Raw genomic sequence first — 21,404 nt, 5'->3', positions numbered from 1 at the left:
TGTTAATTTCGTTACTCACTGTATTTATCTCTTTCTGTACTTTTCCTTTTGTTTCTAGCCACGATCAATGCACACATGATGTTCCACCTAATGGTGTCAGAATGGTGAAAAAGATGGACCGACAGTGAACCTTATCAATAGCAGGTGGTTACACATGCTATGGACAGTGCTGTATGTCATTAACAAAAAGGGGTTTTCATGAGGTGAAACAGATATTTTACATGATGCATTTAGAATATTTGGGTTTCTTTCATGCTAGAGTGGTTGATCATTTTGGTAAAACACTGTTATTTAAGCAGAACATTTTAATAAGAGGGTTTTTTTCCATTACAGATAATGAAAGAATATGATGCTTCTGGGCATGTAACTCTTTGATGGGTGAAGGCATTCTGTAATAATGTTTCAATTCAAAAATTGAAATTGACCACACTTTTCCCCTCCCACAACTGTTCCACTTCTGTGACTTCATTTATTCTGACTCCCACAAATAAGAAAAAATAATAAAGATAAAAAAGTAAAATTTTCCAATGGCTTACAAACCTGCCTTTCTTTCACATATATGATTATGTGCCATATACTCTACATTAGAACATTATTTACCAAGTTGGATTATGCAGTAAGCCATTATGATGGATGGCGTGAACTAAGGGGTGAGGACTCCTCGTGGCTGTTATTCAATGTCTTATTTTAATTATTTTTGTATTGTCCTTTACCAAGTAGACGGGGGTAGGCGTTACCAAGTCAAATGCTTACTCAATCTCTTTGAAACTGCATTACATGTTGTGAGACTACTCATGTCCCATGAAAACATGATTTGTAGCCCATTATCATTACAAACTCTTAACGACCCCCGTGGGTTCAGGTACGCAGACTAGGTGCTGCAATGTTTATCATCCAGCAGCTGGCACCTTAACCTGACACATGGAGGGTTATTTACTGAGGTGAGAACTATTGGGAATTCAAATTCTAGACCAATATACCTGAACTGGTAGCATAACTGGCTTTTCCCAATTCAGCTATTTTGATAAAACGAGCCATACACAATAGGGTATCAAGCATTACAGTTTTCAATCAAGTGCATGCTATACAATACAGTCAAGATGTAACTGAATGGTAAATGGGTAGTAATAGTCACCTGCTCTTTTTAGTATACAAGAAAAGAAATCAACAAAAAGAAAAAAAAATCATTGAAATTAACCAAACTTCTGGAATAAAAGGGAATCATGACATGTAACACATGTCCTGTGTCCTTAAGGGGTTAAAGTTTGGTCTCTGTTGCAGTAATGATGGTCTGCTGGGAGCTGGGAGTAGCTGGTTGAGGGGTTAATGGTGGTAAATGAAAGCTGTTATTTTCAGACATTTGAAGTTTGGGGGCTCTCTTATCAATTGAGAAATGAGTTGGGAAATACAAAGACCCAATCAGATTAAATCTTGTTAACAATAGTCAGTAGTCAAATTAACTAAGAATCAATTTAGCCAAGTCAAATCTCTTGTAGATTAGGGAAAATTGTATATAGTTCAGGGGTGGTGAGTTTCTGGGATAAAGGTAATGCATTAAATGGGGCAGGTGGGTGATAACAGTGGGTTGCCACCTGGCTCAGGGTTTGAGTAAGGAGAGGGTTAGAGGTAGTTTATGACTGAAAAGACTTATAGTGTGGACTGAAACACACATGATTCTTAGGCAGGCAAAACTCATGGGAGATATTATAACTGTAAACTGTCTTATATATATACTTTTGTGCAGGAATTTTGGGTTCAACTTTTTGGTCCAGCATACTCAGTTGTGAAAATGTTACGCTTTGCAAGCACTGCCTTCCTTTGTGACCTGAAACTGTTGAAACGTCAAGACATTATTTCCTCAATTTAATTTGAGATTTCCACATGATTCACTACTGTTCGAAAAACATTTCAAATGATTTATTTCCATAAGTCACTATTGAAGTCAATGAGAATTTTTGTAGATAAATCATTTAGAAAGCTTATTAAATCAAAGCCTATATACTTTATATTCCTCCCAAAACATTTGAAAGTACCTTTCTTAGCTGCACTAACTGTGCACAAAGCATTGCATGCAAAACTGTGAGTTATTTTCTCATATCTTTGTTTTGAGTTCTACATCGTGGATTTGCTGTCTTTTTAAAATGTTGGACAATAAACCTGAAGTTTCATATAGCCTGGGCTTTTGTTGTATTGCTTTTAAGGTCAGACAGACACATGACTGTCCAGCATTTGTCATACTAGACAACAATAATATAATTATTAAGGAGTGCTTTCAGCTATGTTTCGTAATTTGGGTCTTTCAGCTTCTTAATAGACAGCTCCCTAATACTTCTGGGGTTGTCACGAGGATACCAAAAAAGGAGCTATGTACTAAACAGCTTCCTAATTTAGTACCCATAAGTAAGACAAGGAAATAAGGTTCCAAACAGCTAGAAGAGCATGCTATATAAGTACAAAAAAACAGGAGGGGCTTGAGACGAGTAAAATTAAATGGGGCTTCTTGCAGGGTTGGATGTAAATCAAAATATACCTATATATACCGGTGTGTATATATATATATATATATATATATCATTTAATTCTATGTATATCTCCTTAACGACCGTGGACGTACTAGGTACGTCCGACAAAAAACGGTCGTTAAGGACCGCAGACTTACCTAGTATGTCCGCGGCAAATAGGAGCTCTGAACTTACCTGGACCCGCGATCCATAGCAATCACAGTCGGAGGGGACTGCCGGAGACCCCAGCAGTCCCCATGCAGCAGCCCCGTTCACCCCGGCCCTCCAGGGCCATGTGATCACAATGATCACATCGCTGCAATAGGACTCTAGGAGCTGCCAGCAGGGGGACTGTCTGAGCTGTCAGGCAGTCCCCCAGGCTGCTAAAAAGTAAAAAAAATATAAAAATGTTATACATATATTATATATGTATAATATATTATAAAATAATTAAAGCATTGTATAATATATTATACATATATAATGGATATATATGATTTCATACACATATATCTCAAAATACACTTATAATAAAATCATATATATGCATTATATATGTATAATATAGTATAACATGCTCTAATTATAATATATTATACAGGAAATAAAAGTGTGTGTGTGTTTATATATATATATATATATATATATATATATATATATATATATATATATACATACACACACACATAAATACAAATTATATACACAAGCATTATACACACACACACACCTGCCGGATCTTTTTCATCTTGAAAAAGACCCGGCAGGGTCGAAACGTCGATCGATTTCTGTATGCATCTTATTCATTAATAAAGCACCATTTACACTGATTTGAAGACCTGTGAGTGCATCCCGGATTCGATTTTAAATAAATATATATATATATATATATATATATATATATATATATATATAGTATAAATATAAATATAAACTATTTTTAAAATAAAAAACGAATAAAAAAGGATAACTTCGGTCAGCGTTTGTGACTAAGTGGCTACTACAAAAGACTGGACATACCGCATTTGGAATACCCTGGGTTGTCTACATTTAAAAATTGTATGCCATGATGGGGTTATTTCACATTTCTGGGCTACCATATGGACTCAAAATGCAACACAGACCCAGCAAACCAATCTGGCAAACTGAATTGGGCAAGCCCTTTATTGACCCTGTAATTTTCAAAAACACCATAAAACCTGTACATGGGGGGTATTGTTATACTCGGGAGACTTGTCTGAATACAAATATGAGTGTTTAAAACGTGGCAACTAAAAAAGACTGGACATAACCCCATTTTGAATACCGTGGGTTGTCTACTTTTACAAATGGTATGCCATTATGGGGATTAATTTTCATTCCTGGGCTACTATACGGTCTCAAAGGCAACATACCAGCAAACCAATCTGTCAAATTTCAATATGCAAACATGGAAAAGGGGAAGTCCTACATTTGAACCCTGTCAGTTTGCAAAAACCCATAAAACCTGTAAATTGGGGGCTCAGTTGTACTGGGGAGATATTGCTGAATACATATTGGGGTGTTATTTGTCAGTAACACATAACAGGAACTGAGAATCCATGCCTAATGTACAATGTGAGAGAAAAATAAAAAATAAGGACTACGCAAAAGTTTTACAAAGACTGGTGGTAGAATTAGTGCATGGAATGTGTTAAAATACTACAATTTGAAATACCCTAGAGCAGTGATGGCGAACCTTTTTGAGCCCGAGTGCCGAAACCGCAATACATGCCAACTTTTTTTTCCTTAAAGTGCCAACACGGCAATTGCGTGTGTGTGTGTGGGGGGGGGGGGGTGCGTGTGTGTGGGGGAGGGTGCGTGTTGTATGTGTAAATGAGGGGTGCTGTGTGTGTGTATGAGGGGTGCTGTGTGTGTGTGGGGGGTGCTGTGTGTGTGTGGGGGGGTGCTGTGTGTGTGTGGGGGGGTGCTGTGTGTGTGTGGGGGGGTGCTGTGTGTGGGGGGGGTGCTGTGTGTGGGGGGGGAGTGCTGGGTGTGTGTGGGGGAGTGCTGGGTGTGTGTGGGGGAGTGCTGGGTGTGTGTGGGGGGAGTGCTGGGTGTGTGTGGGGGGAGTGCTGGGTGTGTGTGGGGGGAGTGCTGGGTGTGTGTGGGGGGAGTGCTGGGTGTGTGTGGGGGGAGTGCTGGGTGTGTGTGGGGGGAGTGCTGGGTGTGTGTGGGGGGAGTGCTGGGTGTGTGTGGGGGGAGTGCTGGGTGTGTGTGGGGGTAGTGCTGGGTGTGTGTGGGGGGAGTGCTGTGTGTGTGTTTGGGGGGGTGCTGTGTGTGTGTTTGGGGGGGTGCTGTGTGTGTGTTTGGGGGTGCTGTGTGTGTGTTTGGGGGGGTGCTGTGTGTGTGTGGGGGGGGGGGGTGCTGTGTGTGTGTGGGGGGGGGGTGCTGTGTGTGTGTGTGTGTGTGTGGGGGGTGCTGTATGTGTGTGAGAGGGGTGCTGTATGTGTGTGAGAGGGGTGCTGTGCTGTGGGGGGTAAGGGGTACTGTGTGGGGGGGTAGGGGTACTGTGTGTGGGGGAGTAGGGGTACTGTGTGTGGGGGAGTAGGGGTACTGTGTGTGGGGGAGTAGGGGTAATGTTGTGGAGGAGTAGGGGTACTGCTGGGGGGTAGGGGTACTTCTGGGGGGTAGGGGTACTTCTGGGGGGGTAGGGGTGCTGCTGGGGGGGGTGGGGAGGTGCTGTGGTGGGTAGGGGTGCTGCTGGGGGGTGGGGTGGGGTGTTGCTGTGGTGGGTAGGGGTGGTGCTGTGGTGGGTAGGGGTGGTGCTGGGGGGGTGGGGTGGTGCTGGGGGTGTGGGGTGGTGCTGGGGGGGTAGGGTGCTGCTGGGGGGGTGGGGTGGTGCTGGGGGGGTACGGTGCTGCTGGGGGGTGGGGTGGTGCTGGGGGGTAGGGTGGTGCTGGGGGGGTGGGGGGTGCTGGGGGGCTGGGGGGGTGCTGGGGGGTAGGGTGGTGCTGTGGGGGGTAAGGGTGGTGCTGTGGTGGGTAGGGTGCTGGGGGGGTAGGGTGCTGCTGGGGGGTGGGTAGGGTGCTGTGGTGGGTAGGGGTGGTGTTGTGGGGGGTAGGGGTGAGGCTGTGGTGGGTAGGGGTGGTGCTGGGGGGGGTAGGGTGCTGCTGGGGGGGTAGGGTGCTGCTGGGGGGGGGGGTGGTGCTGCTGGGGGGTAGGGGTGGTGCTGTGGTGGGTAGGGTGCTGTGGTGGGTAGGGGTGGTGCTGGGGGGTAGGGTGCTGCTGGGGGGGGTAGGGTGGTGCTGTGGGGGGTAGGGGTGGTGCTGTGGTGGGTAGGGTGCTGTGGTGGGTAGGGGTGGTGCTGCAGGGGGGTAAGGGTACTTCTGGGGGGGTAGGGGTGGTGCTGTGGTGGGTAGGGTGCTGTGGTGGGTAGGGGTGGTGCTGGGGGAGTAAGGGTACTTCTGGGGGGGGTAGGGGTGGTGTGTTAGTATCCCACCCCCTCCTTTTTACCTCCAATGAAGTGTGGGGGGGGCACAGCCATCCCTGGTGGTCCGGTGGTGGTAAGTACTGCAGGGGGAGGGATCTGTGTAGCAGCTCCCCCTGTCCTCCCGCGCGATGCTGTGTGGAGCGTTGCCATGAGCTCCCCCTGTCCTCCCGCGCGATGCTGTGTGGAGCGTTGCCATGGTAACGCTCGGCAACGCTCCACACAGCATCGCGCGGGAGGACCGGGGGAGCTGCTACACAGATCCCTCCCCCTGCCTCCCGACCCGGAAGCAGAATAGGCGCCTGCCGTTTCGGGCAGGCAGGCGCCTATTCTGCAGTGATGGCGGACCTGTGGCCGCGTGCCCACAGAGAGGGCTCGGCGTGCCACCTGTGGCACGCGTGCCATAGGTTCGCCATCACTGCCCTAGAGTGTCTACTTTTCAAAAATATATGGTTTGATGGGGGTATATTACAATGACCGGCTTCAAAAATGTCCCAAATAGGACATGGGTGCATGATGACCATCTGTGAAAATTCCAAGTTGGAAAAATGGAATGCGCACACTCCAAATAAGGTTTTTTAGCCCCCAGAGACCCTGACACACCTGTACATGGGTGGTATCACTGTACTCAGGAGATGTTGCTGAACACATATTGCGGTGTCCTTTGCAGTAACCCTTAAAGTTCTCTGTACATGTATTAAATTGCTAAGTGTGTCAAAAAAAAATCACAAATTATTATTATTTTGTAAAAATTTGGCATAGATTGGTGGTAAAATGGTTGTATGAAAAGACTCAAAATACCCATAGTTTAATACCTTAGGTTGTCTTCTTTAAAAAAAAATATATACATGTGAAGGGTTATTCAGGGATTCCTGACAGATATTAGTGTTACAATGTAACTTGTGTTAACTTTGAAAAAAATAATGGTTTGGAAATAGCAAAGTGCTACTTGTACTAATTGCCCTATAACTTTCCAAAAAAAAGCTAAGAACATGTTAACATTGGCTATTTCTAAAACTCAGGACAAAATTGAGAAATTATTTAGCATGGGTTTTTTTGGTGGTTGTAGATGCGTAACAGATTTTGGGGGTCAAAGTTTGAAAAAGTGTGTTTTTAAATTTTTTTCATCATATTTTACAATTTCTTTTAAAGTATATTACATGATATGATGAAAATAATGGTATCTTTAGAAAAGCCATTTAATGGCGAGAAAAACGTTATAAAATATGTGTTAGTACAGTACATGAGTAAGAGGAAATTTACAGCTAAACACAAACACTGCAGGAATGTAAAAACAGCCCTGGTCCTAATCGGTAAGAACATTGAAAAGTGGTCTGGTCACTAAGAGGTTAAAGGAATTTATGGCTAGGAGTGGCAAGGGGGGAGGGGGAGGTGGAAGGGGGGAATGGTTGAGCAGACCTGGCATTTGTCTGATTAAATTACAATATTTGCCAACCAGAATACTATTAGCCAGATTATTAATAATTACATGTTGCTGCAAGTACAAAATTATACAGTAGTATACTATCGGTGCAAATAGTAACATTGTTATAATGTAGTAACTAAGATGAAGGAAATCTGGTAGAATAGCTTCTGATTCTCAGTCTCTACCTCTAAACTGCAGTCTTCAATTTAAATGGGGCTTCCTTGCAGGGGTGAATGTAAAACTGGCCCTTTAAACTGCAGTCTTCAAATTAAATGGGGCTTCTTGCAGGGATGGATGTAAAACTGGCCCTTTAAACTGAGTTGATCTAAAAACGAATGAAGAAACTGAGAAAATGGTTTGGATGAACAATTTTGTTTTCTGTCCAGATGCATTTCAAAATTGTAAATGAAAATTTCAGTGGCGTCGAAGTCTAATTTATACACAAAGAGCATGCACGAGATTAAGACTTTGTCGCATACTCGTGCATTAGAATGCAGAGTTGTTACGTCACTGCCAGTACTTAGAAGATGGCGGTGCCATGAATATGGATTCGACTTCATGAAGTTTAGCAAAGTTACAGGTAAACGGGGGTAATTTTGGAGCAAAGAAATATGGAAAGGGGAAAGTTAGGAGTTGAAAAAGTAAGGGAGGGGGTGTAAAAAAAAATTGTATGTGTGACAGAGCTGCTTTAATAATATATAATAACAATAAAATAATACATTTAACTTTTCAATAAACAATAATGCATTTTGCAAACTACCGGTAAATAGCTTTTAGTGAAGTGTGAATTGAAGTATTGCACAAGACAGTTTTAAATGGCTATAATCTTGCCAAAAATGACCATCAATTTACATTTAATTAACACTGTGCATTACTAAAGAGATGCAGCACATTGAAATGTGACCTCATTAACTGCATTTAAAACTGGGGTTGGACAGTCTGTACTCTAATCATAAAACCAATATCGTTTTGCAATTTGTCCTTGTTAGGATAATGTGACAGGTAGAAATACCGGGGAATGTTTCTGTGATAAATGGGCTGTGAAATGTTTGAGCCCGGACAGGTCATGGGAATACATACTGTAATTATAATAGAATTTAAGGCACAATTAAAAACTATAACGCAATACAAAATAAACAAAACAAAAAAATGTAATAAAACATAAAACCCCAAATCAAACTGATTTAGACATTCTTTATAGTGTTATATGTTAATGTCAATAATGACACGATTTTAACAGCAAAATAAAGTGAAATTCTAGCATTTCGTAAATAGAAAACACACAATTGGAAGAGTTTGTTACAACCAAATTCTCACAAATAAAAAAAATTCCATTGAATTCTGAAAAAAATAAATTCAATTTATTTTGTGATCAGGAATTTTACAAATTGTTTAATATGCAACCAGTTTCAATATATGAGACTCAATGAAAAGGTCAACACTTCATCAACTCTTCTGAGGTCAATAAAAAGAGTATCATTTACTTTGGTAATAACATCATTAAGACCTCACTATCACTTCTAATACTGCTACTAATGTTTGGAAACCTAAAACAAACAAATGGTGGAGTAATAGCATTTATCTTATGATTCTTAAAAAACTATATCAGCAGACTGACCTCTTGTAAAAAAATGAAAATAATGTATTGAGCTAAATATTTATTAGACATATACGCAGACAGATATTTAGACAGATGTTTAGACATTCATAATCTGTTTTTTATGTAATTATCAATTTATGTGACTTCAGTAAGTGGGTTCATTTTCCATTTTCCTGCCATATGGATAGTTGTTTGATCTGCTCTTGAAGGCAGATCTGAGAACTATAATTTTAATTCCTCTAGTCTAGAAACTAGTCTCCTCACGGGGAAAGATGATAGTGGTCAAAAACGTGGTAAAGGAGTGGGTGGACATACCCTATTCCCTGGAGAGGATACATTGCTTCTGGAGGTCCAGGAGGAAGGGAGGGTTTCAAGGTGTGCTAATGGGCATGAAAAGCTGATAACAGAAATGTCTGTACAGAGGTATCATGATTACCATGAGACCCAACACGCAGAACTATGTAACATATGATAGAACATACAAAGAACAAGGACAATGTCTACTGGGCCTTAGAATGGACGGACTTAACTCAAATAAGAATGGTCAATATACTAGCTGAGGTCAGGGACACAGAAAGAGACACAATGAGGAAGCAAGCCGAAGTTCAAGGGAAAGTCAAAATACAAGCCAAAGTCACATACCAAAAAGACCTAGAACAAAAATGCACTCTCTGGCAACCAACTAGTGGAAACCACGACAGGGCACTGACAAAATGCTATTTTGTGTTTAAGTAACCCTCTTTAGGTTGTAATTGGTTGTACCTGGCCTCTGACCCCAAAACATGAGTGCGCGTCTATGACGTGATATTGCACGCATGTTTGCACCATCTCTGTTGTGGGCGAAGGTAAGTTTCCTAATTAACCGGAACTGCATCGGTCGGCATCCCTAAGAACGCCGCACTTGCTGGGTTGTGGAACGAGAGGGGATCGGGCAGCGATTTGCTGTGACCCGGGTTAGTATAAAACATTTCCGTTGGCATGGCTTCTTTGTTTATGTGGAGCCACGCTGACGAAAGAGCAGGGAACCGTGACAAGAGCTTCCTTAGACTTCCAGTGTTATCTCGCTGAAGCTTTTTTTTAATTCTTGTCTCATAAATAATAAAATATAAAAACACATAAGTCATCAAAACATAAAATGAATATTTAAGAGTAAAAATAGAGCAATGCAACAAAATTCCATTTTAATAACCAACTGGTATTCATCATCTTAAAATAAATAGACACATTCTTAATATAAACAGACAGTTAAATACACATACCTACAGTATTTTAGAAAAGAGTTTAAGATACAAGACAACGTACAATAAATGTGTGCCTGCCAATAGCCAGATATGTAAGTTAAATCAAATATAAAAGTCAGAGACAGATACATTAACAGAAAGTTTTCCATACAATACACAATTTCACATCAAAGGATTGACAAGATATTATAGATATATATTGGCCTAGAAACCAGAAACCTCACTGTAACAAATCAACAGTAAAATGCTAAAAGAATCCACAAACATGATGTAATGATATGTATATTCATAGAGAGAGAATTCCCTGAAAGCTAACACAACTGTTCAGTATAACTTAAAAAAATTAACAAAGCCAAAATATTTAGGTGAAAAAATGAAGCATGAAAAAGTTATTAGAAATAAAATATGTGTCCGTACTTAACAGAGAACTGTTACTTATAAGGCTGTTTACATATTCCCTATTTTTAACAAATATGTGAAGTCTGAATAATTAAATTAAATGTAGAAATCAATATCACAATATTTATCTCTTTCTGGAACTGAAAACTTCAATCACTGATCCCTATTTAGCATTGAACACAATATTCTGAGGTGGAGAAGCAGAAACAATAGAGGGGATTTATCAAAGTGTTCTGATATAAAAAGCAGTGTAAGTAAGACTCAAGGTAATCGTTTGCGGAAGAATTAGAATTCAGACTAAAATCAGCTTGTTTGTCTAATGGTCCAATTGGCACAACTGAAAAATGAACTAAGCAATTTTATTAATTTTAATCTTTCAGCTGCTTATTAGATAACTACCTCATTTGGTACCCTAACATGGGATTGCCACTTTTAATGATACCAAAATACTGAGCTATCTACTAAAACAGAGCTCCCTCCATAATTTAGTACCCTGAAATATGGCAATCCATCATAAGGGTACCATATTAGGGACTTAACTACTTTTTAAATAAAAAAAAAATGTATTTTTATCCAAATCAGTGCGAATGAACTGATGATTTCCGCGTGCACAAGTCTAGTATAAATTACGAAACATAAGGCAATCACCATGGAAACTAATGGAACCACCAGAAACATTCCAGTGGTGAATTTTCCCCTTTTATAATTTTGCACCACTTTGTCGAAAAGAACACTTTGATAACTCTCCACTAATGCTTCGGTTTCTCCTCTTCCAATGTGATGACTGCCCTGGTTATGCCAGGATTGATGTCAATTTCTAAATCTTTAAAATACACTTAAAAGGAAAAAGACCACAGCATGAAAAAGAGTGCAACACAAGTTATTTGTGATTTTTCAATAATGTCATCTTCAGACAAGATAATTTTCCTAGCAGAGAGTGGGAAAATAGTCAAAATTCTTTGTCTATCCAAGGGTTAATTATGTGGCGGCTGGCCCGCATTTGCTAGCCAGCCACCACTTAAAACAAGTAAAATACATAGATTAATAAAATGGCCTATGAGTGTCAATAAGACCCTATATTACTTTAAAGGAGGTTTTAAACCTCCCTATGCCCCCTCTGCCACGTGGCTGTTTAAGCTATTGCTGCCCAGTCGCTAGAAAGGCCCCATGCAATGGGGATAGGACCTGTAAAATAACAGGGAGAATATAGTATCCATCGTGCCCTGTGGGCATTGGGTGAGTAGCTGCTAAATTGCCAAATGGGAGTGTGGACAATAACAGTCCACTCCCTGCCTCCACGAGAGCCCAGTGAGTGGGGGCTGCTAGTAAGTGGGGGCTGCTATTAAATAAAAATAAAAAACAGGGAAAACATCCACTGACCATGCATAGGGCTTCTATAATTGGAAGTATATGGGGACACTGATGCTCCCTCTGCAACAGACATGTAAGAAGACAGCTTGTAGGTTACAGGGGTTAGTTAGAGGAAATATTTTCATGTCTCATGTCTGAGTGTTGCTTGCTAATAAGGAGATGTATTAAAGGTGTTAGATGCAATTTCTGTGTTGACCTGAACTCTTGGATCTGAGAAGTCTCTTATTATTTGAATTTATGGTTGGTAACATTCAATTAATAAGTGTACATTCTGTTCTTTTATTATTGGAGGTATGAAAAAAGTCACATCAACGTAGACCTCTAAACATTGATAACAAAGATGTGTGAGAAGAACTGGACAACGTTAGCCACCACTGATACTGAAGTTCTCAGGACATGTTTATGGCCTTTCTCGCTTACAGTAGGAGTCAGGATACTCTTCAATATTGTTTGGAAAAGTCACCTATAATTCTATAGACCCGCACTCTGATTTTACTTTGTTAAACAATAAATCACATTTACTATGCATAATTCCATTTAATTTATTCTTTTCAGTGGACTAGTGTACATTTTCACCCAACAACATTTGACAACTAATTGTATCACAGGAAGCGAATCAGGAGTAAACAGTAAGAATTAGTTTACGCTTACCTGAGATGCATATTGGAATAATGCAAGCATTGATCTGTGTGTGGGTCTCATCACTCATAAACTGTCATCTCAAACAAATATTGGTAGCTGCAATATAAAAAAAAAAAAGAAAATAGGATGAGTAGGCCATTATGCACTGCTAAAAAGCAAAAGTGTAAGCTTATAATGGTGTATGAGCTCACTTCCTATTTGCACTGTGATGAAGTAGAAGATTATGTAAGAGCAAGCACAGACCTCTGTCGAAGATTAATGCTTAGTATTTAGACATGATGCTGTAAATGAGCATTCCCTGTATTATTATGACAGTAAACATGACAAAGGTTCAAGCCAATGCAAGAACAGTCCTTATCTGCATCTTGGTGTTTAAAACACACCCTGAGCACCATTACAACTTCATCTAAGTGAAGTTGTTATAGCGCCAGGGGGTCCCTGTTAAACCCCAAAGCCAGATTTTGCTGCACCCCTACCCTTCCACTATCTGACATCTTAGACAATGGAAGCCTGGGGCAGTCAGCTGACACTCTAATCCAATCAGTATCTCCTAATTAATAAAAAAGAGTATAAGGATAAAAGTGTTCCTTTCTCTAACATTTCCAATGCGGAAGCACCAGGGTGGTAGAATGATTTGGCACTGGAACATAGACTTTGGTGAGCCAGCACTGGGGACCTCTGGGCACCATAACAACCAATTCAATTAAACAAACACTATAGGGTAAGGAACAAAAAAGTTTTATTCCTGACTCTATAGTGTTAAAACCACCACTTAGGTGGTTTGCCCCTCCTTAGCCCCATTAGAACGGGTTAAAACTCACCAAACACAGCGGGATGGTGGCGGGGCCAAACTCCGTTTTGGCCAATCAGCACCTCATCATAGAGATGCATTGAATTAATGAAGTAAACATTTTTATTCAGTTAAAATCCAGCGTCTCCATGCAGCACTGCCCAAGGAAGCACCTCCAGTGGTCATCTGAGAAATAGCCACTGGAGGCAGGGACAGATTAAGAGCCCAGTGGGCTTGGTGCTGACAATTATGATGGGGCCTAATTACAGAATCTTATCAACCAAAAACATTAAAACAGTCATACCTCTCAAGCATCATGTATTTGATGGAGATGGTATTGGAGGGAATCTCAAAGGATGCAGCTATAAGAAAACACATACTCTATGCTAATCTCTTTCTAATTTATGCTTTCATCTTTCAAGTGAATCCATAGCCCTTAATAAATGTTTTACTATGTCTCAAGGAATGCAACAGAATGCTACAGACGTTGAAGCTAATATCTCCCACATGCACCACTTCCCCCTCCTGTCACTGCCACCCCCCAACACCGCTTGGCAAACATAACGTAAGACCAGGGCAGACCAACACAACCCTATACACCCTCTTCCACCTCTAACCCCCCTCCTCTTCTCCTCTAACCCCCCTCCTCATCCCTATCTCCTCCACCCCCCTACCCATCCCATCCCTATTCATCACACCCCGGACGGGCGCCCGCATGCCTCTGGTCCTCCCCCGGCAAAACCACCCACCCAACTTATTACTAGCTCAGGCATACACACCCCACAAGCATGCCAAAAATGATTTCTTGTGTCTCCCTAAATTGCAAGGGCCTAAGCAACCCAGCAAAACTACACCAACTTCTATGACTGGCAAACAGGACAAGGGCCGACATCATCCTACTCCAGGAATCACACTATAATAATTCCAGACCCTTTCCTCTGAAAAACAGGAACTACAAGGAATGTCATTTAGCAAACTCATTATCAGGCAAACAAAATGGAGTGGCCATATTAATCCATAAATCATGCCCCATACACTTTATACAGGCGCACTCAGATCCCCAGGGCAGATTATTGACCATAGCAGGACACTTCAGCAACTACAAATACGGTATTATATCCATATATGCCCCTAACAACCCAGACCCAATCTTTTGGACAGCCCTACGCGTCCACCTCCAACTTTTCGCCTCCCACCACCTAATGAGCGGACAGGACTTCAATGCGGTACTTGCCCCACAAATACATTGAAAACGCCCCTTCATAAACAGGAAGCGAGCACCCCCCACCACTAGGACAGACAAAATGCTCCTGGACTTCATGACTCACTCTGGCCTCCAAGACATATGGAGACTACAACACCCCACAACATACGAGTTCACCTTTTACCCTCATCTTCACTCTTCTTACTCCAGGATTGACTTGTTCCTAATTTCCCCCCTCACTGCTACCTCATACAGTTACAACATCCACAGGTTCCATAGCCTGGTCCGACCATGCAGATATCTCCATCACACTGGAGATTCCTCAGACAGCAAGGACCTGGTCCTGGCACCTAAATCCCACCCTACTCCACAACCCACACATTAAACAAACCATTCAGCAATCAATTACAGACTACTTTACCCTGAATAAGGACTCGGTCACCACACTATGGGCGGCTCACAAAACAGTGGTCAGGGGACAGCTCATCGCCGAGGCCACGAAATAGAAAAAAACAAAAACTGCAGGAACCAGAAACACACCTACTCTCCCTTAGATTTAGAAGCCAAACATAAAAGTTGCCCCACCCCCTGAACTGATGACACGGATTAACCCCTTAAGGACCAAACTTCTGGAATAAAAGGAAATCATGACAATTATCCATGCAATTATACTATGATAAATCAAACAAAGCAGACACCAACCTTGCCCGTAAACTCACATTGACAAAATAAACTCACCTAATGGATGAACTTATACTACCCCAGACTGCACAGCCTCCATCTTCTCAAAATACTTTCTCTCTCTAAATGATCATAACCCGGACATTCGACAACAACAACCGCATTTTCAAAGGGTGATAGAAACGTTCCTTAAGGAGATCCCTTCCCCTCTTTGTCAGACCCAGGGAGAGACAAACTTTCCACTCCAATCACAGACGAGGAAATCGCTAATACACTGAAGTCACTGAAACCCAACAATGCCCAGGCCCGGACGGTTTCTCTGGACTTTACTATAAGACATTCTCAAGCGCCCTGATACCCCACCTCACCACATTATGTAATTCTCTTCTAAAAATGCTCAGGACAAACATTTGCCTCATTCCCAAATCAAATAAATCACACTTGGACCCAGGCCACTTCCAACCCATATCCCTCCTCAACGTAGATACCAAGCTATTCACAAAACTATTTGCCAATAGAATCCAACCCTACCTTCCCAAACTGGTTCACCCCGACCAAGTAGGCTTCATCCCGACACGCCAAGGGTGAGACAACACAAGGTGCACGATCAACCTGATATGGGTGGCCCAAAACAGACAGATTCCGACCCTTCTCCTCTCAATGGACGCTGAAAAGGTGATCGCTTACTTTGACCTTTTCTCTTCACTACCCTACAAAAATTTTGCTTCCCTAAACCCCTCATTGAGGCTCTGACAACACTTTATGCCCATCCAACGGCTACCCTTCTCATCCCTAACACCCAAACACCGGAATTCACCATTCACAACGGGATGAGACAGGGATGCCCGCTATCCCCACTCCTATTTACTCTCTTCCTAGAGCCCCTACTACAAAAAATACGTAACTCCTCAGCAATCCAAGGACTAAGGGTTCAAAATGACGAATACAAAACCGCTGCATACGCCGACGACATCCTCCTCACTATCACAGACCCTGAATGATCCATACCGCCCTAACTTACACTCCTCTAAGAATACACAAACCTCTCGGGGTATAAATTAAATCTGGATAAAGCAGAATCTCTCCCGTTAGGAATCCCAAAATCACTTACCCATTCAAATACAACACACAAAGCATTCAGTACCTGGGAAAACACTTACCCAAGGATTTCTCTGAAACATACTCTTTAAATTATACACGCATGCTCCAACAAGCACGCAATGATTTGCAAAGATGGAACCCCATGGCCATATCCTGGTTAGACAGAATAACCTCAATAAAAATGAATCTTCTCCCTCAGTTTCTGTACCTGTTCCAGGCCCTCCCCATCCCCATCTCCACACAGGACTTTAAAACACTCCAAACAAGAATAGATAACTTTATCTGGGAGGATAAAAAACCATGGATAAAGAGATCCACGATGTATATAACCACAAAGACAGGGGGACTGGGCCTCCCGAACTCCTATCATTATTATCAAGTGACCCAACTGGCGCAAGCACATAACCAACACGCACAACCAGGAATAAAACTATGGGTAGACCTGGAACATGATTTACTGGGCGGGGACCATCCCTCACTTCTCCTCTGGCTCCCCAAGAATCACAGACCCAACATCCAACCAACATCCCCGGCCTTAACCACGACCTTCCACATATGGGATAAAACCACACCACGCCATGCCATAGTGAGCACACCAGCTCCGCTTACTGCTATCCTAAGGAATAAACAATTGCCCCCAGGCATGACACCCCGACACTTTGCTCACTTAGAAGAAAATGGGCTGCTGAGGTTTTTCCCACTTCTTCCACGGCCAACAAATCTTACAATTCCCGAACCTGCCTAGGACGATAACACCTTCGACCATTTTAGATACCTGCAAATCCGCAGCTTCCTTAATGAACCAAAAAAGCCAACACAGCCACCTCCACACTCACTCAATTAGAAAAAGCATGCATACAAGACCCCACTCACAAGGGTCATATATCCACAATATACTCATTCCTGAACTTGAACTCCCCACAAGAAGCCCTCTCTTACACAAGAGCATGGGAAAGGGACATAGGCCCTTCAGACAACCCCACGGACTGGGCGGCTAACTGGGAGGCCACAGCCTCACTTACAATATGTGCCAACCACAAGGAGCAAGCACATAAGATGCTGCTCCGCTGGTACCTCACACGGCTAAGACTTAAACAAATGGGAGCTTAGAAAAGGATGCTTGCTGGAAGAGCTGCGGACTCCAGGGCACATACCTCCACCTCTGCTGGGAATGCCTCTCAATCTCCCGACTATGGGACAGTGTCAATAATCTAGCCTCCAAAATCCTTCACACGGACCTGCCCAGAGTATGTGTGCCATGTGTGTGTATATGTGAATACATCTCAGCATTTTGCATACACTACAAACAAATACAACCCTGCATCCAAATGTCAACACTACATAAAAACACACCACCATATTCAAAAACCACACTACAGAAAAATGCACGCCTGCATTCAAATGCCAATACGTGCAATACACACCTGTACATTCACTCACACATACTCCATATGAAAACATGCTTACATTCGAATACACAAACACTGCTCAGTGCTAAATACAGAAAAAAAAATACAAACACTACTCTGTGCTAAATACATTTAAAAAATTTGCGGGTGTTTTTATAACTTTTAAGCTCGGGGTGGGGTGCCAAATATGGGATCTGCCCCGGGTGCCAAATGCTCCAGAACACCCCTGCCTATAATGTACTTCATTGATGGAATTACCTGTACGCATGTAATCTGCTGTGCACTCCAATAACACGCTAGTCATATCCGCTATCAACAATATTGTATTCTTTCCGATATGTACCCACTTCCCTCTCTTTATTCTGTAACCCCTACCTTTGCTAGACCAAAAAATGAAAATCTATAAATAAAGAATAAAAAAAAAGTAAAAATAATTAAAAACAAAAAAATTCTCTCTCTCTCTATATATATTTATATCAAAATACACTTCGAATGAAATTATATATATATATATATATATATATATATATGTATAAATAAATAAATAAAAATAATACAAAATATTTATGTGTCTATATACATAAATAATTTCATAAATATGTATACATATTTAAATTCTAGTGCATATTTATGTAATATTTTTACATCATTAAGTAATTGTATTGCAATTTGAGGGACCTACATGAAAACCCAAGCCGAAAGTCCAGAGAATTTAATTTGATAGCACTATTTTAAATCCTGTAACTTTCCAAGACACCATAAAACCTGTACGTGGGGGGTACTGTTTTACTCGGTAGCAAAGTCTATTACAAATATTAGACATGTGTAATTCATTTCGTTCCAAATGCAAATTCTGACGAATTTCGGAAATTCTGACATTTGGAGGCTTCCGAATGTCTGAAGTGCCGAATTTCGGAATGCCGAACCAAACTGAATTGCCAAATTTCCGAAGTGCCAAAGTGCTTTGGATTTTTGAAAAGTGACAAAACAGGAGAGGGTTGGGGTAGGGTTAGGGTTAGTGGTTGGGGTAGAGGTAGGGTTAGGGGTAGGGTTAGTTTTAGGGGTAGGGTTAGTGGTTGGGGTAGGGTTAGGGGTTGGAGTAGGGTTAGGGGTTGGAGTAGGGTTAGAGGTAGGCAGGCCCGTCGCTACCGGACAGGCAAACCAAGCAACTGCCAAGCAACTGCCCAAGCAGAGCCGGTGTTTCCTATAAGGCTGCAGCCATCTGAGCGCTCTATAGAGAGCCTCAGGCGGATGCAGCACTCCTCGTCATCACCTCCCCTTCCCTGGCTGTAGTGTGGTCGAGCTCCTCTTCCTGTACTGAGTGCTCACTTCCTTTCAGTCCGTCCGGGAACAGGAAACTGAATCTCCTGTACCGCGCGGTACCCGGCCGGACTAACAGGAGGAAGAGGAGCTCGGCCATGCTACAGCCAGAGAAGGGGAGTTGAGAAGAACATAGGGAGCGAGGGAGGGGGGGGGAGTAAAATAAAAAAAATGGGGAGGGGGAGGGGAGTAAGAAGGACACATGGAGGGGGAGGGGATAGTAAGAAGGACACAGGGAGGGGGAGGGGGGAGTAAGAAGGACACAGGGAAGGGGAGGGGGACGGGGGAGTAAGAAGGACACAGGGAGTGGGGAGGGGAGTAAGAAGGACACAGGGAGGGTAGGAGGGGAGTAAGAAGAACATAGGGAGGGGGGAGTAGTAAGAGGAACATGGGGGGAGGAATAAGAAGAACACGGGGAGAGGAGGGGTGAGGAGATGAGGAAAACACAGTGAAGGTGAGGAGAAGTGGAAATGAGGAGAACACAGGGAGGGGGTGAGGAGACTATGGAGGGGTGAGAAGAGACTCATAGGGGAGGGTGGGGGAAGAGAAAATACCATTAAGGAGCAGGGCAGAGCTCTAAGCAGTATTTGCACTGTAAACCTTGTTTATTTATATCAAGTGTGGGTGAACTTAAACTGTATGGCTATGCTGTGGTTCCTGTAGGCTTTGCATGTATGTGGGGGGCGTGGGGGTTGGTGGTGGGGGTGCCTCCATGTCAATTTTGCTTGGGGCCCCCAAATTCCTTCAAACGGCAACCCTAACCCTATTCCTAACCCTACCACTTACCCTACTCCTAACCCTGCTCCTAACCTAACCCAACCCTACCATAACCCTACTCTTAACCCTAACAATACCCTATCCCTACCCTATCCCTACCCTATCCCTACCCTATCCCTACATCTATCCCTACCTTAACCATACCCTAATCCTACCCCTAACCCTACCCCTACTCCTAAACTAACCCTTCCCTGACCCTACCCCTAATCTAACCCTCCCCTAACCTTACTTCTAACCCTACCCCTAACTCTACCCCTAAACCAACACTACCCTTACCCTACCCCTAATCTAACCCTACCCCTACCCTTAACCCTACCTCTAACCCTACTCCTAACCTTATCCCTAACCCTACTCTAACCCTACCCCTAACCCTAAACCAACCCTACCCTAACCCTACCTCTAACCTAACCCTAGCCCTACCACTAACCCTACCATAACCATACCCCTACTCCTAAACTAACCCTTCCCTAACCCTACCCCTAATCTAACCCTCCCCTAACCTTACCTCTAACCCTACCCCTAACCCTCCCCTAAACTAACCCTACCCCTAATCTAACCCTACCCCTAACCCTCCCCTAACCTTACCTCTAACCCTACCCCTAACCTTACCCCTAACCCTCCCCTAACCTTACCTCTAACCCTACTCCCAACCCTACCCTAACCCTACCTCTAACCTAACCCTAGCCCTACCACTAACCATACATCTAACCCTACCACTAACCCTACCCTAACCCTACCCTAACCCTACCCTTACTCCTAACCTCCCAACTCTAACTCTATCCTACCCCTACCCTATGTCCCGAAGTGCCGAAGTCCCGAATTCCCGAAATTCATGTTTGGCTAAGCTGACCAGAAATTATTACATTGTTCTATTGATTATAGCATCATAGTAATTCAAAATATTGGGCGAGTACAGAAAAAAAATCCCCTGTACCCATTGTTATAGGTAAGGATAATACTTCCATATAGAGTGGCAAATAAAATATATGATAAAGGAGAAAAAAGGTGGGTGATTTGATCCCACAAATTGGAGAATACTCGACAATAGCACATTTGTAGATATTAAATATGATCAAGATTGCAGACCGGGTACCAGCTGCCACGTTTTGCGGCCCCGGCGGTTTATGGAGGGGTCCATCGGGTGGCCCATGCTGTCAGGGCCACTCGATGGACATGGATTGTCAGGGGGCCCGGTCCTCAAGCTGGGAGGAAGTGATTCCCCGGTCACTCCTCCCAGCTATCAGGACCCGCGCGGGAGAAGGAGGAGGAGGGAGTCAGAGTGGGAACTCTGACTCCCATCAGGGTGAGCCCCCAGGGAAAGTCACAAGGTAGGAAACATTTTGTATATGTATGTCTGTGTATATGTCTGTGTCTCTGTATGTGTGTGTGTCTGTGTCTCTGTATATGTGTGTGTCTGTGTCTCCCTGTATGTGTGTTTCTGTGTCTCTGTATGTGTGTGTCTGTGTCTCTCTGTATGTGTGTGTCTGTGTCTCT

The 21,404-nt window shown here is 42.8% G+C and overlaps 1 protein-coding gene across 1 annotated transcript in view; it reads right to left on the bottom strand.

The window, feature by feature from the left end:
• Positions 1-21,404, bottom strand: part of CCND2 (cyclin D2) — a 378,192-nt gene that overhangs the window by 181,521 nt on the left and 175,267 nt on the right. The window contains exon 2 of the mRNA XM_063447798.1: positions 12,638-12,724. Within this exon, the coding sequence (XP_063303868.1) occupies positions 12,638-12,688 (51 nt within the window). The 5' untranslated portion in view covers positions 12,689-12,724. The remainder of the gene's footprint in view (positions 1-12,637; positions 12,725-21,404) is intronic.

This window comes from Pelobates fuscus, chromosome 3, assembly GCF_036172605.1.
Source record: "Pelobates fuscus isolate aPelFus1 chromosome 3, aPelFus1.pri, whole genome shotgun sequence".
In the NCBI taxonomy this organism is placed as follows: domain Eukaryota; kingdom Metazoa; phylum Chordata; class Amphibia; order Anura; family Pelobatidae; genus Pelobates; species Pelobates fuscus.
Note: the sequence above shows the minus strand (reverse complement) of the source record. Positions and strands in the feature narration are given on the sequence as shown.